Here is a 14788-nt window from a genome sequence, read left to right on the forward strand (position 1 = left end):
GTTTTCGTTGCAAAATGTTTTGCTTCTGTGTACACTAATGAATATACCCCCACATCAATATGAACCTGCTGACCTGAAAAGACTTGGTCCCTGCTTACTTATGGATGGAATTATATCTAAAACACCTCTCACAATCACACCACACATAATTTCAACCAAAATCATGTTTATTTAAAGGGCAATCTGGGATTCAAACAATAAAGAACTCACCACTTTTTTTGGATAACAGCTGAGGGATGGGGCTGGAGAAATGTAACCACTGAAATCCAAAGACAAGGGTTTTGACTGACCATCTGAGATCAACATTATAGTTTTAACCATATTTTGAAGCTATAGTTCACAATTACATCGTTTTTAAACAATGGGGTAAATATATTTGGCTCTGATTGACTTATATTTTCGGTAGGACAGTAGAACTAAGGTCATGAAGTATTTCAGTTCTATTCTTCAAGAATCAATGGCTATATACAGCGCATATTCAGACCCCTTGACTTTTTCCCACATTACAGCTTTATTCTAAAATTGATTCAATAGAAAAAAATCCTCCTCAATCTACACACAATACCCCATAATGACAAGCAAAAACAGATTATTAAGTAACTTTTGCAATTTTATTTTAGCATAAAAAACAGAGATACCTTATTTACATAAGTATTCAGACCCTTTGCTATGAGACTGTTTCCATTGATCATCCTTGAGATGTTTCTACTACTTGATTGGTGTCAAGTCTCCTTAGAGCTCCGAGACAGGATTGTGTCAAGGCACAGATCTGGGGAAGCGTACCAAAAAATGTCTGCAGCATTAAAGGTCCCCAAGAACACAGCCCAGCCAACCTGAGCAATCGGGGGAGGGCCTTGGTCAGGGAGGTGACCAAGAACCCGATGGTCACTCTGACAGAGCTCCAGAGGTCCTCTGTGGAGATGGGAGAACCTTCCAGAAGGACAACCATCTCTGCAGCCCTCCACCAATCAGGCCTTCACGGTAGAGTCGCCAGACAGAAGCCACTCCTCAGTAAAAGGCACATGACAGTCTGCTTGGAGTTTGCAAAAAGGCTCCAAACGACTCTCAGACCATGAGAAACAAGATTCTCTGGTCTGATGAAAACAAGATTGAAGTCTTTGGCCTGAAAGCCAAGTGTCATGTCTGGAGGAAACCTGGCACCACCCCTATGGTGAAGTATGGTGGTGGTAGCATCATGCTGTGGGGATGGTTCTCAATAGAACTAATAGGAGCTGGCAGGGTGAAAAATGCCCTAATAAGGCCAGTTTTTTCGTGATTACTTCAAAACTATGGCAAGCAGCTGGGACATATGGTAATATTATGAAACTGGGCTCCAAGGCAGATGCAATGAACTAGTTATCAGAAAAAAAGCATTGATAAAATTTACACGTTTATAAAGTGTCCAGCCTATTAGCAGTCACTTCATCTTAACCTGAAAAGGGACAACTTCTACATGTTATGCCCCGAAAACAGACAAATAACTCAAAATCAGACTTAAGTACAGACATTGTGGGCCGTTAGTAAATAAATGACGAATATCCAGTTAGTTAGATCAGATTTGTTGAACGTGCGCCAATCTGGTTGATGTTTGCGTTCCATTGAGTCCTTCACCACATTTATGGCGACTTTGTATAGCAAAACTAATGTGTAAATACACGTCACCAGGTCGAGCGGGTCTTCTCGCCCGAATTGAGCAAGCCGTCAAATCAAAGGCACTACTTTGATGTAAAGTTATTTTTAAAGAAAGTGAAAACGTGTCAGTTCGTCACTTTCACGAGGTTGGAGTAATTTGATGTTGAACTAGTTAAGATATGGACCGAATCTAGGTTGTGCCTTTAGATTGAGAAATTTAAAGTAAGTAATCATTTTTCACTTCTCTCATTGACCTCTCAAACCCCAGGCTGTTCTGTTTCTGTTTCGCAAGCGTTCCTTAAATCTTGCGATGTCACGCCTCTGGGTTTAAATTATGTGAACATAATATAAGCGAAAGGACAATGAATGTGGTTTACTCTGGGGTGAGACGTCATGAGTGGGACTGAGATAATTTTAGTTTTATAAAGCAAATTATGTGAGTGCATTATAAAATATGCACGTCTGTAAATATTGTTTGAATATACAGCATGCTCTGCGTATGCGATAAAATAAATAAAAAATCCGCTAACATTTTTACTAACCTTTCGAAACATATACGTTTTAGATTGCTTTTTATTGGGTAAGAGTGGGAGCATGTATTGTGGTGTAAGTATGGGTATTTTGAGAAACATACCATCCAGTGCCACAGCTGTCTTCACTTCTTTGAACTTTATGTACACCAACTACCCAGCAGAGGGCAGGCAGTAGGCTTCAAAGGGAACAAAGACCACAGGCACACAAAAAGGATCTCATCACCAGTCATATGATGAGTAAATATGCGTTTATAAAAATGATCTATAGGCTAACCACCAACAGAAATGCCACCAACATACATGACCTGTAACCACATCTGTGGTCTCGTGTGGCCAGCCCTCCCAAAATTGTGTGTACAGTACCCCAGTACCCAGAGTGAACAAACAAGATCATGGTTTTAAGTATTTTATTTGGAGATGAAACAATCGGGAAGGGGGATTAAGGTCAGGTGTCCTTTCCTTAAAAACACAAAAATATAGATCTTGAAAGGGAATGTTACGCATTTTGAACACTTTTTTTCGGAGGATGTAGGCGTTTTTGCCACCCCAGGTGTTATTCAACTTCTATGAGAAATATAAACTATTGAATTTAAAATGTGTTCCCCGATATCACTTCTCACCCTTAGTATGTAGTAAGTCTCCTTTAAGAAAACACGCCCTTCCCACAATCACGTTCAGGACATCCCGTTTTTTGTGGGAAAATTGTGCCAAATGTAAATAAATATAAACACTCGGTTTTATGCATTTTTTATTATGCTAGTCATACATTTCCTTTGTTAGGCTAAATGAGAGAACTAATCAAATTGCAAAATCTTAAACATTTCATAAAGAAGTTAAAATCCTTTAAACGTTCACGATTATGCTACCTCAAATCACCCAGAGCTATGGCTAATTTATGCTCCAAATTGCCACCCTGTTACGATTATGCAATAGCCTGTATGGGATCATACACACAACAGGGATTTTAGTGCCCGAGTTTGACCAATATTTTATGAAAGTCAAACGTGTTTTCTGATAAAATACATACGTTTGTTTATTTTATTTTTGATGACCAAAAGGCACCGGATAGTAGGAATGACAGGCTGTACAAACCCATATAACTATTTCCAGTATAGGTTTCACTACATACGAATGCTCAATTAATTATACATTTGTAATTTAACAGGAGCCTAGAACATCGAACGCAGGTGCATTCACTAGGAACCAATATGGCCAAAACGGGGAGACTCACTAACGTGCAGTTGTCCAATAAACGCTCGTTTTCGTTGCAAAAACTTTCTTATATGCACACATAATTATTTTTATATTTTTTAACACACCCCCACATGACTAGGAACCTGCTGACCTGAACATACTTGGTCCCTGCTTGCTTATGGAAGGGCAATCTTGGATTCAATCAACAAAGTCCCGACAATTGTTTGGTTAACAGCTGAGGGATGGGCTGGAGAAAAGTAACCACTGAAAATCATAGTCAGTCTATGTATGAGCTCAAAATAATAGCTGACCAGGCTTTGAAGCCAGTTTGTTTACAATTAAAAACATTGTTTACAATGACGTAACAAGCTTACGTTTTGGGCTTTGAAACATTTTTTGGGGGTAGGACAGCTCAACTATGCTCATGAGGCATTAAAGCTATATTCTTTATGAATCAATTGCTAGGAAAATATAATTAATTTAAGTCCCAAAATGTTGACGAATCCCAGATTGCCCCTTTAAAAAGACATTTGATTGACATACTGCTTTTTAGTTTGGAAAGGAATAACAAAACGATATTACCTGTCCACACCCGGCATAAATCAAGCGCACACATCAAAAGGTTCTTTGCCATTTCCCTGTACTAAATTCAGAAAACACCTCTTGGCCAAAATACCTCTTACTCCTGTGTACCTAAATTCATCACATCTTTAAGCCTTAGTTTCATACAACCCACAACTGATCCCAATTCCCATCTTACCTGGTTAGGTTACTGCAGGCTGTGCCAAGAACATCTCTCCAAAGAGTCTTCCAGAGCAAGGGTGCTCAGAACACAGTCATGCCAAGTGTAATATGGTGAGAACTGTGGACATGACAATAAAGCCCTATCAATCCAACCCATGAAACCTAAATAAATTGATGGGCAGGGAAGGGGCTGATTTAGATAGTTCAATTGTGATTGAGCGCTTGAAGTCGAGGGGAGACATAAGCGATAACGTTATTTCACATTGGTAGAGGACGATTCTTAATTTATCATAATCAGGCATATATCCCCCGTTCACACGATCACGATTCAATGGTTTAAGTATATTGTGAAGCAACTGATCATCCGCCATTGAATCACTGATAGTGATACAAGAATCTGTGACACGACTATGATTTAACAAGAGAAAAAAATATATCCAAATGACTATACAACTCAGTTTATTTACTAAAATCATGTCCTCTGATGACAAACAAGAACGTTACCCACCTTGGTAAAACTTGCTACCATCAGCAAATATTTGTCCAATTAAATTAACCAACTAGTCCATTGTTGTAGTCCGTCGTAGTGGTTTTATTACGCCGTTGTACATTGTCGCAGAGCGCAACCTATTCATAATCCATAACTTTTCATAATTTCAGACGTAGATTGAACAAACGTGGTGGTTTAATTTCAAAGGAAACACATGATTCGTATTCAAGTCGATATACAGTCACGATTATTTGATATTAATAACATCCTTTTCATAATTACGTGCTGCAGCTTCCATTCATCAAATTTCAGAAATTTGATTTAACAGCAAAAGTTTGTATCATGACACGTTACAGTATATCAAGGACGTAAAATAAAAAATAAAAAAAACGACTGACTAAAAGGCTTCTGAGAGCCAGAGACTATAAATGTAGCTAAAGCACAATACTAAAATACAAAACAAAAAAGGGCAAAACAATACGAGTGTAATAAAAGTGTTTTAGATGACGAGGGGTCATGCATTACAATTCCTCCTGAGAGCGTTGCAGGAGAACGAAACGCGCTCAACCAGACGGGGGGGTAAATCGCTGCGTGCATCAGGAGACGACGGCGGTGACGAGGACGCAGATCTTGTTGAAATATTTAAACCTGGAAAGAGAGCAAACCACACACACACACATACGTCAAGCGCCTGTTACAGCACTAGCGAACATGTTTCCATTTATAAGCGATCTACATTCATTGTTCAATTATCATCAGCAACTTGAAATATTTCCATTTAAATGGTGAAATTATTACTCTGTTCCTCACTTTTACCAATACATGATTTATGTTTAGCTCAATCATTGCCTACACACCAGCAGTGCCAACGAGAGGATTAAGAATTACGATTTGTCGCAGAGCTCTCTTAAACATGCTTTTTCTCTCAGTTCAAGCATTTCACAGTTAATCTGGAGGTTTAGCCAAGAGCGACTGTCAGACCATTCCTCTCAGAACTGAGGCATGAAGCTCGTCTAAAGAGCGCATCAAGTGACCTTGGACCCTCCATATAGAGGACAGGTACTACTTCACCTCCCATTAGAATGTTTGTAGCGCAGGCCTATTCTCACCTTGAGTCAAACGCCGGTGTACGCTGCTTAGTAATAGCGGGCCGGTGGCGGCGGCGGCAACCTGTCGGCGTAGGGGTCTCTGGTACGTGGTAGGTTGTACATCGCGGGGCGAGAGACGGGTGAGAGTCGGGAACGCTCATAGGAGTAACCGTTACCGGCGGGTGGCATGGGGGGAGGAGGGGCCCTCCGAATGGGACTGCGGTCCCTGGCGTAGTACGCAGACGGGGGAGGAGGGAGAGGGCGACGCTCATATGGATCGAGGCCAGAGGCCATGAAACGCTCCCTGACCATGGAAGAGGGGGGCGGGGGAGGAGGGGGTAAGGAGCCTACACGCCTCTCATCATAGGACATTATGCCGTAAGCGGCAGGGCGAGCCCTGTATTTCTCATAGTAATCCACCACGGCATAGCTCTCCCTCTCGCGCTCATAAGCACGCTCTGGGTAAGGGGCTCGTCTAGGGGGAGGGGGTGGTGGAGGGGGGGCAGGGTACCCATGATGAGGGGGTGGGTGACGACCTCTTAGATAGCTAGGGGGTGGAGGATCATGCCTCTCCCCGGGGTAGCCACGGGGGGGCCAGTATCCCCCCCTTTGAGGTGGGGGGTAGTCTTCTTCCTCCTCGTACCTGGGACGGCTCTTTGATATCTGGACATGGATACGTTTCCCTATTAGGGAGAGAAATACCAAAAAACATGATTAGGTAGAAGAGAAGTAGCCAAATGTTTTAATGTGTAACCTTTTAAACAGCATAAGACTTCAAAAAAATCTTACCCTGGAATTCGACATTGTCTAATCCCTTGATGGCATCCAAAGCCTCGTCGGAGTTGTCCATGTGCACAAACGCGAAGTTTTTGACAATAGCACATTCAGAGACTGTGCCGTACTCCTCGAACAAAGTGCGGAGCTCATCATCGTTGCCTTTCTCCACGTTTGTCACGTGGAGTTTGACGGCTCCCTGGTTTTTACCGCGACTAGCCTCAACGTTTATCGCCGTGCCATGCAACTTGTAGAGGTGCAGGCTGCGGATGGCTTTGGTGGCAGACTTACGGTCATCCATGTGGACGAAGGCAAAATTCTTGACGATGGCGCATTCTGTGACAGCACCATACTGTGAGAAGAGTGCCTGGATTTCATCCTTGTCTGCCTCCCGAGGGACATTCCCAATGAAGATCTTGACCATCCTTGAAGCAGTGTTGTAGAAAGCCTGAGGTGAGAGGGGGAAAATATCAATGATGAGACAAGCCCCCCCCCCAGGCCACTTATCCAGGCAATGTTGTTGGTCCATTTACTAAAAATCTTTGGAATTACTTAATGACTGGATATGCATCTCAAATATGACTATATAGCTAACCACATTATCATCACAAGTTTTCAATGGGAATCTAGAATTCTAAGGCAGTTGCTTGCAGTTCCTATCACTTTCACTGGATGTCAACAGTCCTTAGAAATCGGTTGATGTTTTTCCCTTTGTGTAATGAAGTAGCCCTGTTCAGAACCAGGGTCGAGTGAAGTGTACTGTTGTGGTTGAGGCGCGTGACTTGAAAGCACGCTCCACTTTGTTTTCCTCCGGTATCTAACACAGTTTATCCAGTCTTAAATGTTATCGATTATTTACGTTAAAAAAAACACCTAAAGTTGTATTAGGAAAGTTGATTGAAATGTTTGGACAAAGATTACAGGTAACTTGAGATATTTTGTAGTCATGTTGCGCGAGTTGGAACCGGTGTTTTTCTGGATCAAACGTGCCAAATAAATTGACATTTTGGATATATAAACGACAGAATTAAATCGAACAAAAAGGACCATTTGTGATGTTTATGGGACATATTGGAGTGCCAACAGAAGAAGCGCGTCAAAGGTAAGGCATGAATTATATCTTTATTTCTGAGTTTTGTGTCGCGCCTGCCGGGGTGAATTATGATTGTCTGTGTTTGTTTGGTGGGGTGCTATCCTCAGATAGTCGCATGGTTTGCTTTCGTCGTAAAGCCTTTTTGAAATATGACAAATTAAAGCTACAAGTGTAGCTTTAATTTGGTGTATTGCATGTGTGATTTCATGAAAAAGTTTAATGTCATGTTAACGGGATTTGAGCCATAAGAAGTTAACAGACAGAGCGATCTATTTCCTTCAGACTCTTCGTGTCAAATAAGTCATTCCTGGATTACTCATTAATAAAGTCTGATTTAATCAACAAATACCATAGTTAGTTGAAAAAAGGTTATGGGTACAAGACTGTACTTATGTGTCTATTGGCAAAAATCACTATATAGTTATATATAGTTGAGTCAAGCAAGGAGAGGCTGCCCGTTGCCACAGTTCCAAGACCAGTCAGAAAAGTCCAGTCCAGCTAACCCTATGCCAATGGAGCTCAAAACGTAACTTGGATCCGCATTAAGTAGCAATGTCAATAATATCCTTCACCACTATCATCATACAACATCTCAAACCAGTCATGACTATTTAACAAATACACAATTTAAGTTTCTTTCCATAGAATATCTTAGTTATGACTGTATAACTAGTAAAGCCGTTTTAAAAAGTTGAGGGTGCAATATTTATGAAGTTTGACCATGTGGACGAAAACAAGCATAGTTCAGCTAGCTTAGACTGTAAAGGGTTAAACGAGCTCGGGCCTAGTGCGCATGTGCGCCAATTCAGGCGACCCTAAATCTAGTTGTAATGCCCTGATAGGGAAAGGGGAATACCTAGTCAGTTGTCCAACAATGTATTCAACTGAAATGTGTCTTCCGCATTTAACCCTAACCATCTGAATAAGGAACTGGCGGCAAAATAACAAACTAATATTTCAGATGGTATACTTAAGGAGAGAAAATCGATATACAACCTCAATCAACTAACTGTTAATAGTAAAACAAAGCTTAGTTTTGAGTGGACCCGGAATATAGAAAATGTATGATGAATTCGCTTCCGGACACGGTAGACTCCTCCTCACCACTATGTGGCTAGCTGTCTAGCATGGTAGCTAACCACTTTGTCCAGAAACCGGTCTTTTTTTCAAACTTCGAAAACGCAGATAAGCCGCGTTCTATTTACTCAAAATGATAATGCCATGGCAAAACAACTTTCATGCGACCGAAATCAGACATGCCTAGAAAACGGCAAAAAATGGTTGTACATCTTGTCTAGCTAGATAGCAGCTACGTAGCTTAGCAATTGCTCTAACGTTAGCTTGCAACTCAGCTCACACGTCGTCGTGTCCGTCCGAGAAGACGGGCGCTCTAAAAACACATTTTGCTAATGCAAAACACTGAGAATATTATTTAGTACTGGTAGGCATTACATTAATATACACTTTGTATCAATTTCAAATGTTTTAGTATAGTTATTTACATTTTTTTTATCGACCAAGAAAGATTGAATGGGACTCTTACCTCAATCAGCTATCTGCCTTACAGTCACACAAGAAAAATGGCTACACCAGCGTTCTAAGAAGCGGATAAATCCCGCCTACTGAGATGCTTTGTCAAAGCTGATTGGTTAGACAAGCAGTGTTGGGCGGTAGGCATGAGTTTCGGTCGTCACTAGTTAACACAGCCACAAAGTCATATTTGTGTCTAAACACCGTACATTTCTACAATTTATGTGGGTGCATTGTAAAAATGTGTTTATATATCTGTGATAACCATAATTTACTAATACATTCTGCTACACAATAGAGGGCTACATTTGATCTACAGAGCCTGTACAAGAATTTCTGTCATGAAAAAGGCCTAGACGTGGATGTCGATTATGGCAGCCCCGCCTCTCTCTGATTCAGAGGGGTTGGGTTAAATGCGGAAAACACATTTCAGTTGAATGCATTCAGTTGTACAACTGACAAGGTATCGCCCTTTCCCTTAGATGCACTGGGATATTACCAACAGGAACGTAAATTGTCTTCTCAAGTTCTCAAGCTCAACTACTTTGCCTTTGTAAAATACATTTTCCTTCAAGTTAGTGGAGTTGCGATGGCCTCCACCTTTGCCCCTAATTATTACAAATTATGTGGGCTATTTTGAGCCAAAGTTTATCGAGGATGAGACCAGGAACCCTTCCTTTTCCAAGGTCCTCAAATGGTTCAGGTATGTTGATGATATTCTCTATGTGTGGATTGGCATTGAGCAAAAACTCCATAAATTCACTTCCTTTTTAAATATTATGAACACTGACCCGAAGTTCTTTATTGAATACGACCATAAGCGTGTCCATTCTTGGGCATGTGAATGGGGAACTTATCACCACTCTGTATCAGAAAGAGACTGACAAACGCTTTTCTCCTAGCAAGTAGCACTCATCCTAGTGCCCTTAAAAAAGGTTTACCCAAGAGTCAGTTCTATTGGCTCAGACGTGTGTCATTCGCCAGAGGACTTTATTGATAAAGCTGTCAATATGAAACAATGTTTTCTGGACAGGGGTTACTCCACCCTGTGTGTGGAAGAGGCATACCAAATTGAGCTCTCTAAACCTCGCCAGGATATACAAAAAAAAAAGTGTTAACTTCAAAAGGAGTTCTCTGTTACTTGCATTACAACATTCACCCCAAAAGCTTTATCGCCCCTAGTGGCATCGGAGACGTGTTGATGGATGTTGAGCATCATGTGTCTTAGTGACGCGTAATTAAAGTTGCCAGAAACCAGAAAAGCAGCCTCTGGGTGTAGGTTTTCTTGCTTGTTTATAGCCTTGTACAGTTCGTTAAGTGCCAGCTTGTTATTTTCTTATCCTGAGGTGGAATGTATACAACATTCACGGCAACAGCTGAAATCTCCCTCGGGAGGTAGAAAGATCTGCATTTGACCACCAAGAGGAGTGAACAGTAGGTCGACACTACATCAACTCCAAAGCGGTGGAAGAGGCAAACCACTACTTTGACCCCATCTGCTCCTGCCCATACATACCAACAGCCTGGGAGGATGGGACACCACAACTCAACAAACCCTGTAACTCTTCTGAAGACAAATCTCATATACCCAAATACTTCTCAGCAGCTGCCACCACAACATATATTTTCTGCGATTTACTTTCCATTTCTGCGGTACAGTTGATAACCATTGCTATGAGCGCTAAGAAGCCAACCTTACTGAAACATAACTCAATCGTTACCCTATCCCTCTATACCAGCACAAATCTACTACTCACTGTGATCCTCTCAGGATCCCTCACCCTTAACCCATCCTTCTCCACTTTTTTTCACTGCCCAAGACACTTTAACCAAAAATGTCACTCGTACTTGTCCAGATTATTCCTCAACACACACTCAGCTCTTCTTCCTTGCTGTCCATAACCATGTCTATCCGTTCACCACTCTATTGCCCAGCTGCATGGCTTGCAAAGCACACACTGAAGGCGTTTCTCCAAAACCCAACTTCTGTTCCTTAGCCGACTTTACAAGTCTGTCTATCTCTGACTTCACCATACAGGTGCCGTCTCTTTCCAAACCAAAGTTCCTATGACATGCACTGTCAATTGTGGGACCTTATATAGACAGGTGTGTTTCTTTCTAAATCATGTCCAAACAATTGAGTTGGCCACAAGTTTACTCCAATCAAGCTATAGAGAAGTCTCAGGGCGAATCAAAGGAAATTGGATGCACCGGAGCTCAATTTGGAGTATCATAGCAAAGGGGTGTGAATAAAACATTTTAATCCAACTGCCACATGTGCCGAATACAAGTCTAGGACCAAAAGGCTGCCTAACAGCTTCTACCCCCAAGCCATAAGACTGCTGAACAATTAGTCAAATGGCCACGGACTCTTTACATTGCGCCCCCCCCCCCCCCCCCCCCCCCCCCCCCCATTTGTTTTGTACACTGCTGCTACTCGCTGTTTACTTTCTATGCATAGTCACTTCACCCCTCCTACATGTACAAATTACTTCAACTAACCTGTACCCCCACACACTGACTCGGTACTGGTACACCCTGTATATAGCCTCGTTATTGTGTTAGTTAAAATATTTTCCCAAAACATGATAACTCTTCTTGAACGGCACTGTTGGTTAAGGGCTTGTAAGTAAGCATTTCACTGTAAGGTTTACACTTGTTGTATTTGGCGCATGTGAAAAATAAAGTTTGATTTGAATACTTATGTAAATTACTAGACATTTTTGCATTTCATTTTCAATACATTTGCTAACATTTCTAAAACAACATGTTTTTGCTTTGACATTATAGTGTGTAGATGGGTGAGAAAAAAATTCCAGGTAATCCATTTTGAATTCAGGCTGTAACACAACAAAATGCGGAATTGCCAAGGTGTGTGAATACTTCCTGAAGGCACTGTGTATAGTGTTGTATATCTGTTTTCCTTTGCTTTCTTTTTTGGGCGCTTTTCAACTGTAATGCTCCCTTTTTGAGAGTATGGGTTCCTTATACTGACATTTAATTGTTCCATCTTATATGACATCTAGTGACCCTTTGGGATACTATAGATTACCACAGGTGTTGCGGTCATTATCTCTGGCTCACTGTGTGGCCTTACAGTGGCTTCGGAAAGTATTCAGACCACTTGACCTTTTCCACATTTGTTAGGTTACAGCCTTATTCTAAAATGGATTAAATTGGGGTTTTTTCTCATCAATCTACACAACAATACCCCATAATGACAAAGAAAAAACAGGTTTGTAGAAAGTTTTGCTAATTTATTAAAAATAAAATAGATATCACATTTACATAAGTATTCAAAGCCTTTACTCAGTACTTTGTTGAAGCACCTCTGGCAGCAATTACAGCCTCGAGTCGTCTTTGGTATGACGCTACAAGCTTGGCACACCTGTATTTGGGGAGTTTCTCCCATTCTTCTCTGCAGATCCTCTCAAGCTCTGTAAGGTTGGATGGGGAGCGTTGCTGTACAGCTATTTTCAGGTCTCTCCAGAGATGATCGATTGGGTTCAAGTCCAGGCTCTGGCTGGGCCACTCAAGGATATTCAGAGACTTGTCCCGAAGCCACTCCTGCGTTGTCTTGGCTGTGTGCTTAGAGTCGTTGTTCTGTTGGAAGGTGAACCTTCGCCCCAGTCTGAGGTCCTGAGCGCTCTGGAGCATCACCTACAGTGAAGCATCACCATGTTTCACTGTTAAGATGGTGGCAGGTTTCCTCCAGACATGACGCTTGGCATTCAGGTCAAAGAGTTAACAGACTAGAGAATCTTCTTTCTCATGGTCAAGAGCCTTTAGGTGCCTTTTGGCAAACTCCAAGCGGGCGGTCATGGCCTTTTACTGAGGAGTGGCTTCCGTCTGGCCACTCTACCATAACGGCCTGATTGGTGGAGTGCTGCAGAGATGGTTGCCCTTCTTGAAGGTTCTCCCATCTCCACAGATGATCCCTCCTGTCTCAGCCTCCAGTATTTATGCTGCAGTAGTTTATGTGTCGGGGGGCTAGGGTCAGTCTGTTACATCTGGAGTATTTCTCTTGTCTTATCCGGTGTCCTGTGTGAATTTAAATATGCTCTCTCTAATTCTCTCTTTCTTTCTCTCGGAGGACCTGAGCCCTAGGACCATGCCTCAGGACTACCTGGCATGATGACTCCTTGCTGTCCCCAGTCCACCTGGCCGTGCTGCTGCTCCAGTTTCAACTGTTCTGCCTGCCGCTATGGAACCCTGACCTGTTCACCGGACGTGCTTGTTGCACCCTCGACAACTACTATGATTATTATTATTTGACTATGCTGGTCATTTATGAACATTTTAACATCTTGACCATGTTCTGTTATAATATCCACCCGGCACAGCCAGAAGAGGACTGGCCACCCCTCATAGCCTGGTTCCTCTCTAGGTTTCTTCCTAGGTTTTTGGCCTTTCTAGGGAGTTTTTCCTAGGGAGTTTTTCCTAGCCACCGTGCTTCTTTCACATGCATTGCTTGCTGTTTGGGGTTTTAGGCTGGGTTTCTGTACAGCACTTTGAGATATCAGCTGATGTACGAAGGGCTATATAAATAAATTTGATTTGAAGAACCCTAGAGCTCTGTCAGAGTGACCATCAGGTTCTTGGTCACATCCCTGACCAAGGCCCTTCTCCCCCGATTGCTGTTTGGCCGGACGGTCAGCTCTAGGAAGTCTTGGTGGCTCCAGACTTATTCCAATTAAGAATGATGGAGGGCCACTGTGTTCTTGGGGACCTTCAATGCTGCATACATGTTTTGGTACCCTTCCCTAGATCTGTGGCTCGACACAATCCTATCTCGGAGCTCTACGGACAATTCCTTCGACCTCATGGCTTGGTTTTTGCTCTGACATGCACTGTCAACTGTGGGACCTTATATCGACAGTTGTTTACCATTCCAAATCATGTCCAATCAAATGAATTTACCACAAGTGGACTCCAATCAAGTTGTAGAAACATCTGAAGGATGATCAACGGAAACGGATGCACCTGAGCTCAATTTTGAGTCTCATAGCAAAGGGTCTGAATACTTGTGTAAATAAGGTATTTTTATTTTAATACATTTGAAGAAAAATCTAAAACTGTTTTCGCTTAGTCATTTGGTATTGTGTGCAGATTGCTGAGGATTTGTATTTTATTTAACCCATTTTAGAATAAGGCTGTAATGTAACAAAATGTGGAAAAAGATAAGTGGTCTGAATACCTTATATGTCCCACTATTGTTTGTGGAGACATGCTCTGATGAAGGTCGACTGACCGAAAGCTCAGCGACAATTAAAGACATTTGCATCTGACTGGAAGTATGCTGAGACTTTTTCCCTTTGGTCTCCAGCACCTTCACTAATAGATTCTGTCTTTTATCTAATACATTCTGCTAACACTTGTAACAATCTTTTTAAATACATAGATGTTTTAGATTACTTTTTATTGGGTAAGAGTGGGAGCATTGTGGTGCAAGAAGATTTTGAGAAGCACATACAGCTATGTTTTGACTTCTTTGATCGGCGTGTACATCACCTATCCAGCAGAGGGCAGTAGGCTTCCATAAAGGGAACACACCACACCAAACCAAAAGGATCTTAGATGGATATATATGGGTCAATAGAAAACGATAGATTATCTGTAGGCTACCCCCAATGGAAATTATACATGATCTGTAAACACATCTGTAGTATCGTGTGGCCAGCCTTCCAACATTATGTACAGTACCCTCATT

At 41.8% G+C, this 14788-nt stretch overlaps 2 protein-coding genes and 1 long non-coding RNA gene across 3 annotated transcripts in view; 1 reads left to right on the forward strand and 2 right to left on the reverse strand.

The window, feature by feature from the left end:
* Nucleotides 1–4545: 4545 nt before the first annotated feature.
* Nucleotides 4546–9185, reverse strand: LOC106577685 (RNA-binding protein 4.1). Its single transcript, XM_014156007.3, has 4 exons — nt 9092–9185; nt 6471–6903; nt 5703–6364; nt 4546–5241 (listed from the first exon to the last, which is right to left on the reverse strand). The coding sequence occupies exons 2-3, from the start codon at nt 6877–6879 to the stop codon at nt 5730–5732; spliced, it is 1044 nt and encodes a 347-aa protein (XP_014011482.1). The 5' UTR covers nt 6880–6903; nt 9092–9185; the 3' UTR covers nt 4546–5241; nt 5703–5729.
* The window catches only part of LOC106577684 (RNA-binding protein 4.1), a 32999-nt gene continuing 22756 nt past the window's right edge, over nt 4546–14788 (reverse strand). The window contains exon 4 of the mRNA XM_082965170.1: nt 4546–5241. The gene's annotated coding sequence lies outside the window, so the exon portion shown is untranslated. The remainder of the gene's footprint in view (nt 5242–14788) is intronic.
* LOC123728741 (uncharacterized) lies at nt 9526–14366 on the forward strand. Its single transcript, XR_006760492.2, has 2 exons — nt 9526–9781; nt 10425–14366. It is a non-coding gene; the product is annotated as an uncharacterized LOC123728741 (long non-coding RNA).

The sequence above is a fragment of the Salmo salar genome, chromosome 18 (assembly GCF_965601325.2).
Source record: "Salmo salar chromosome 18, fSalSal1, whole genome shotgun sequence".
Lineage (NCBI taxonomy): Eukaryota > Metazoa > Chordata > Actinopteri > Salmoniformes > Salmonidae > Salmo > Salmo salar.

Bases quoted from the DNA above. Each gene is read 5' to 3' on its own strand.
- LOC106577685 (XM_014156007.3), bottom strand. From the start codon at position 6,879: ATGGTCAAGATCTTCATTGGGAATGTCCCTCGGGAGGCAGACAAGGAT. The intron at 6,365-6,470 runs GTAAGATTTTTT...TCTCCCTAATAG, and splicing joins AGACAATGTCGAATTCCAGG to GGAAACGTATCCATGTCCAG.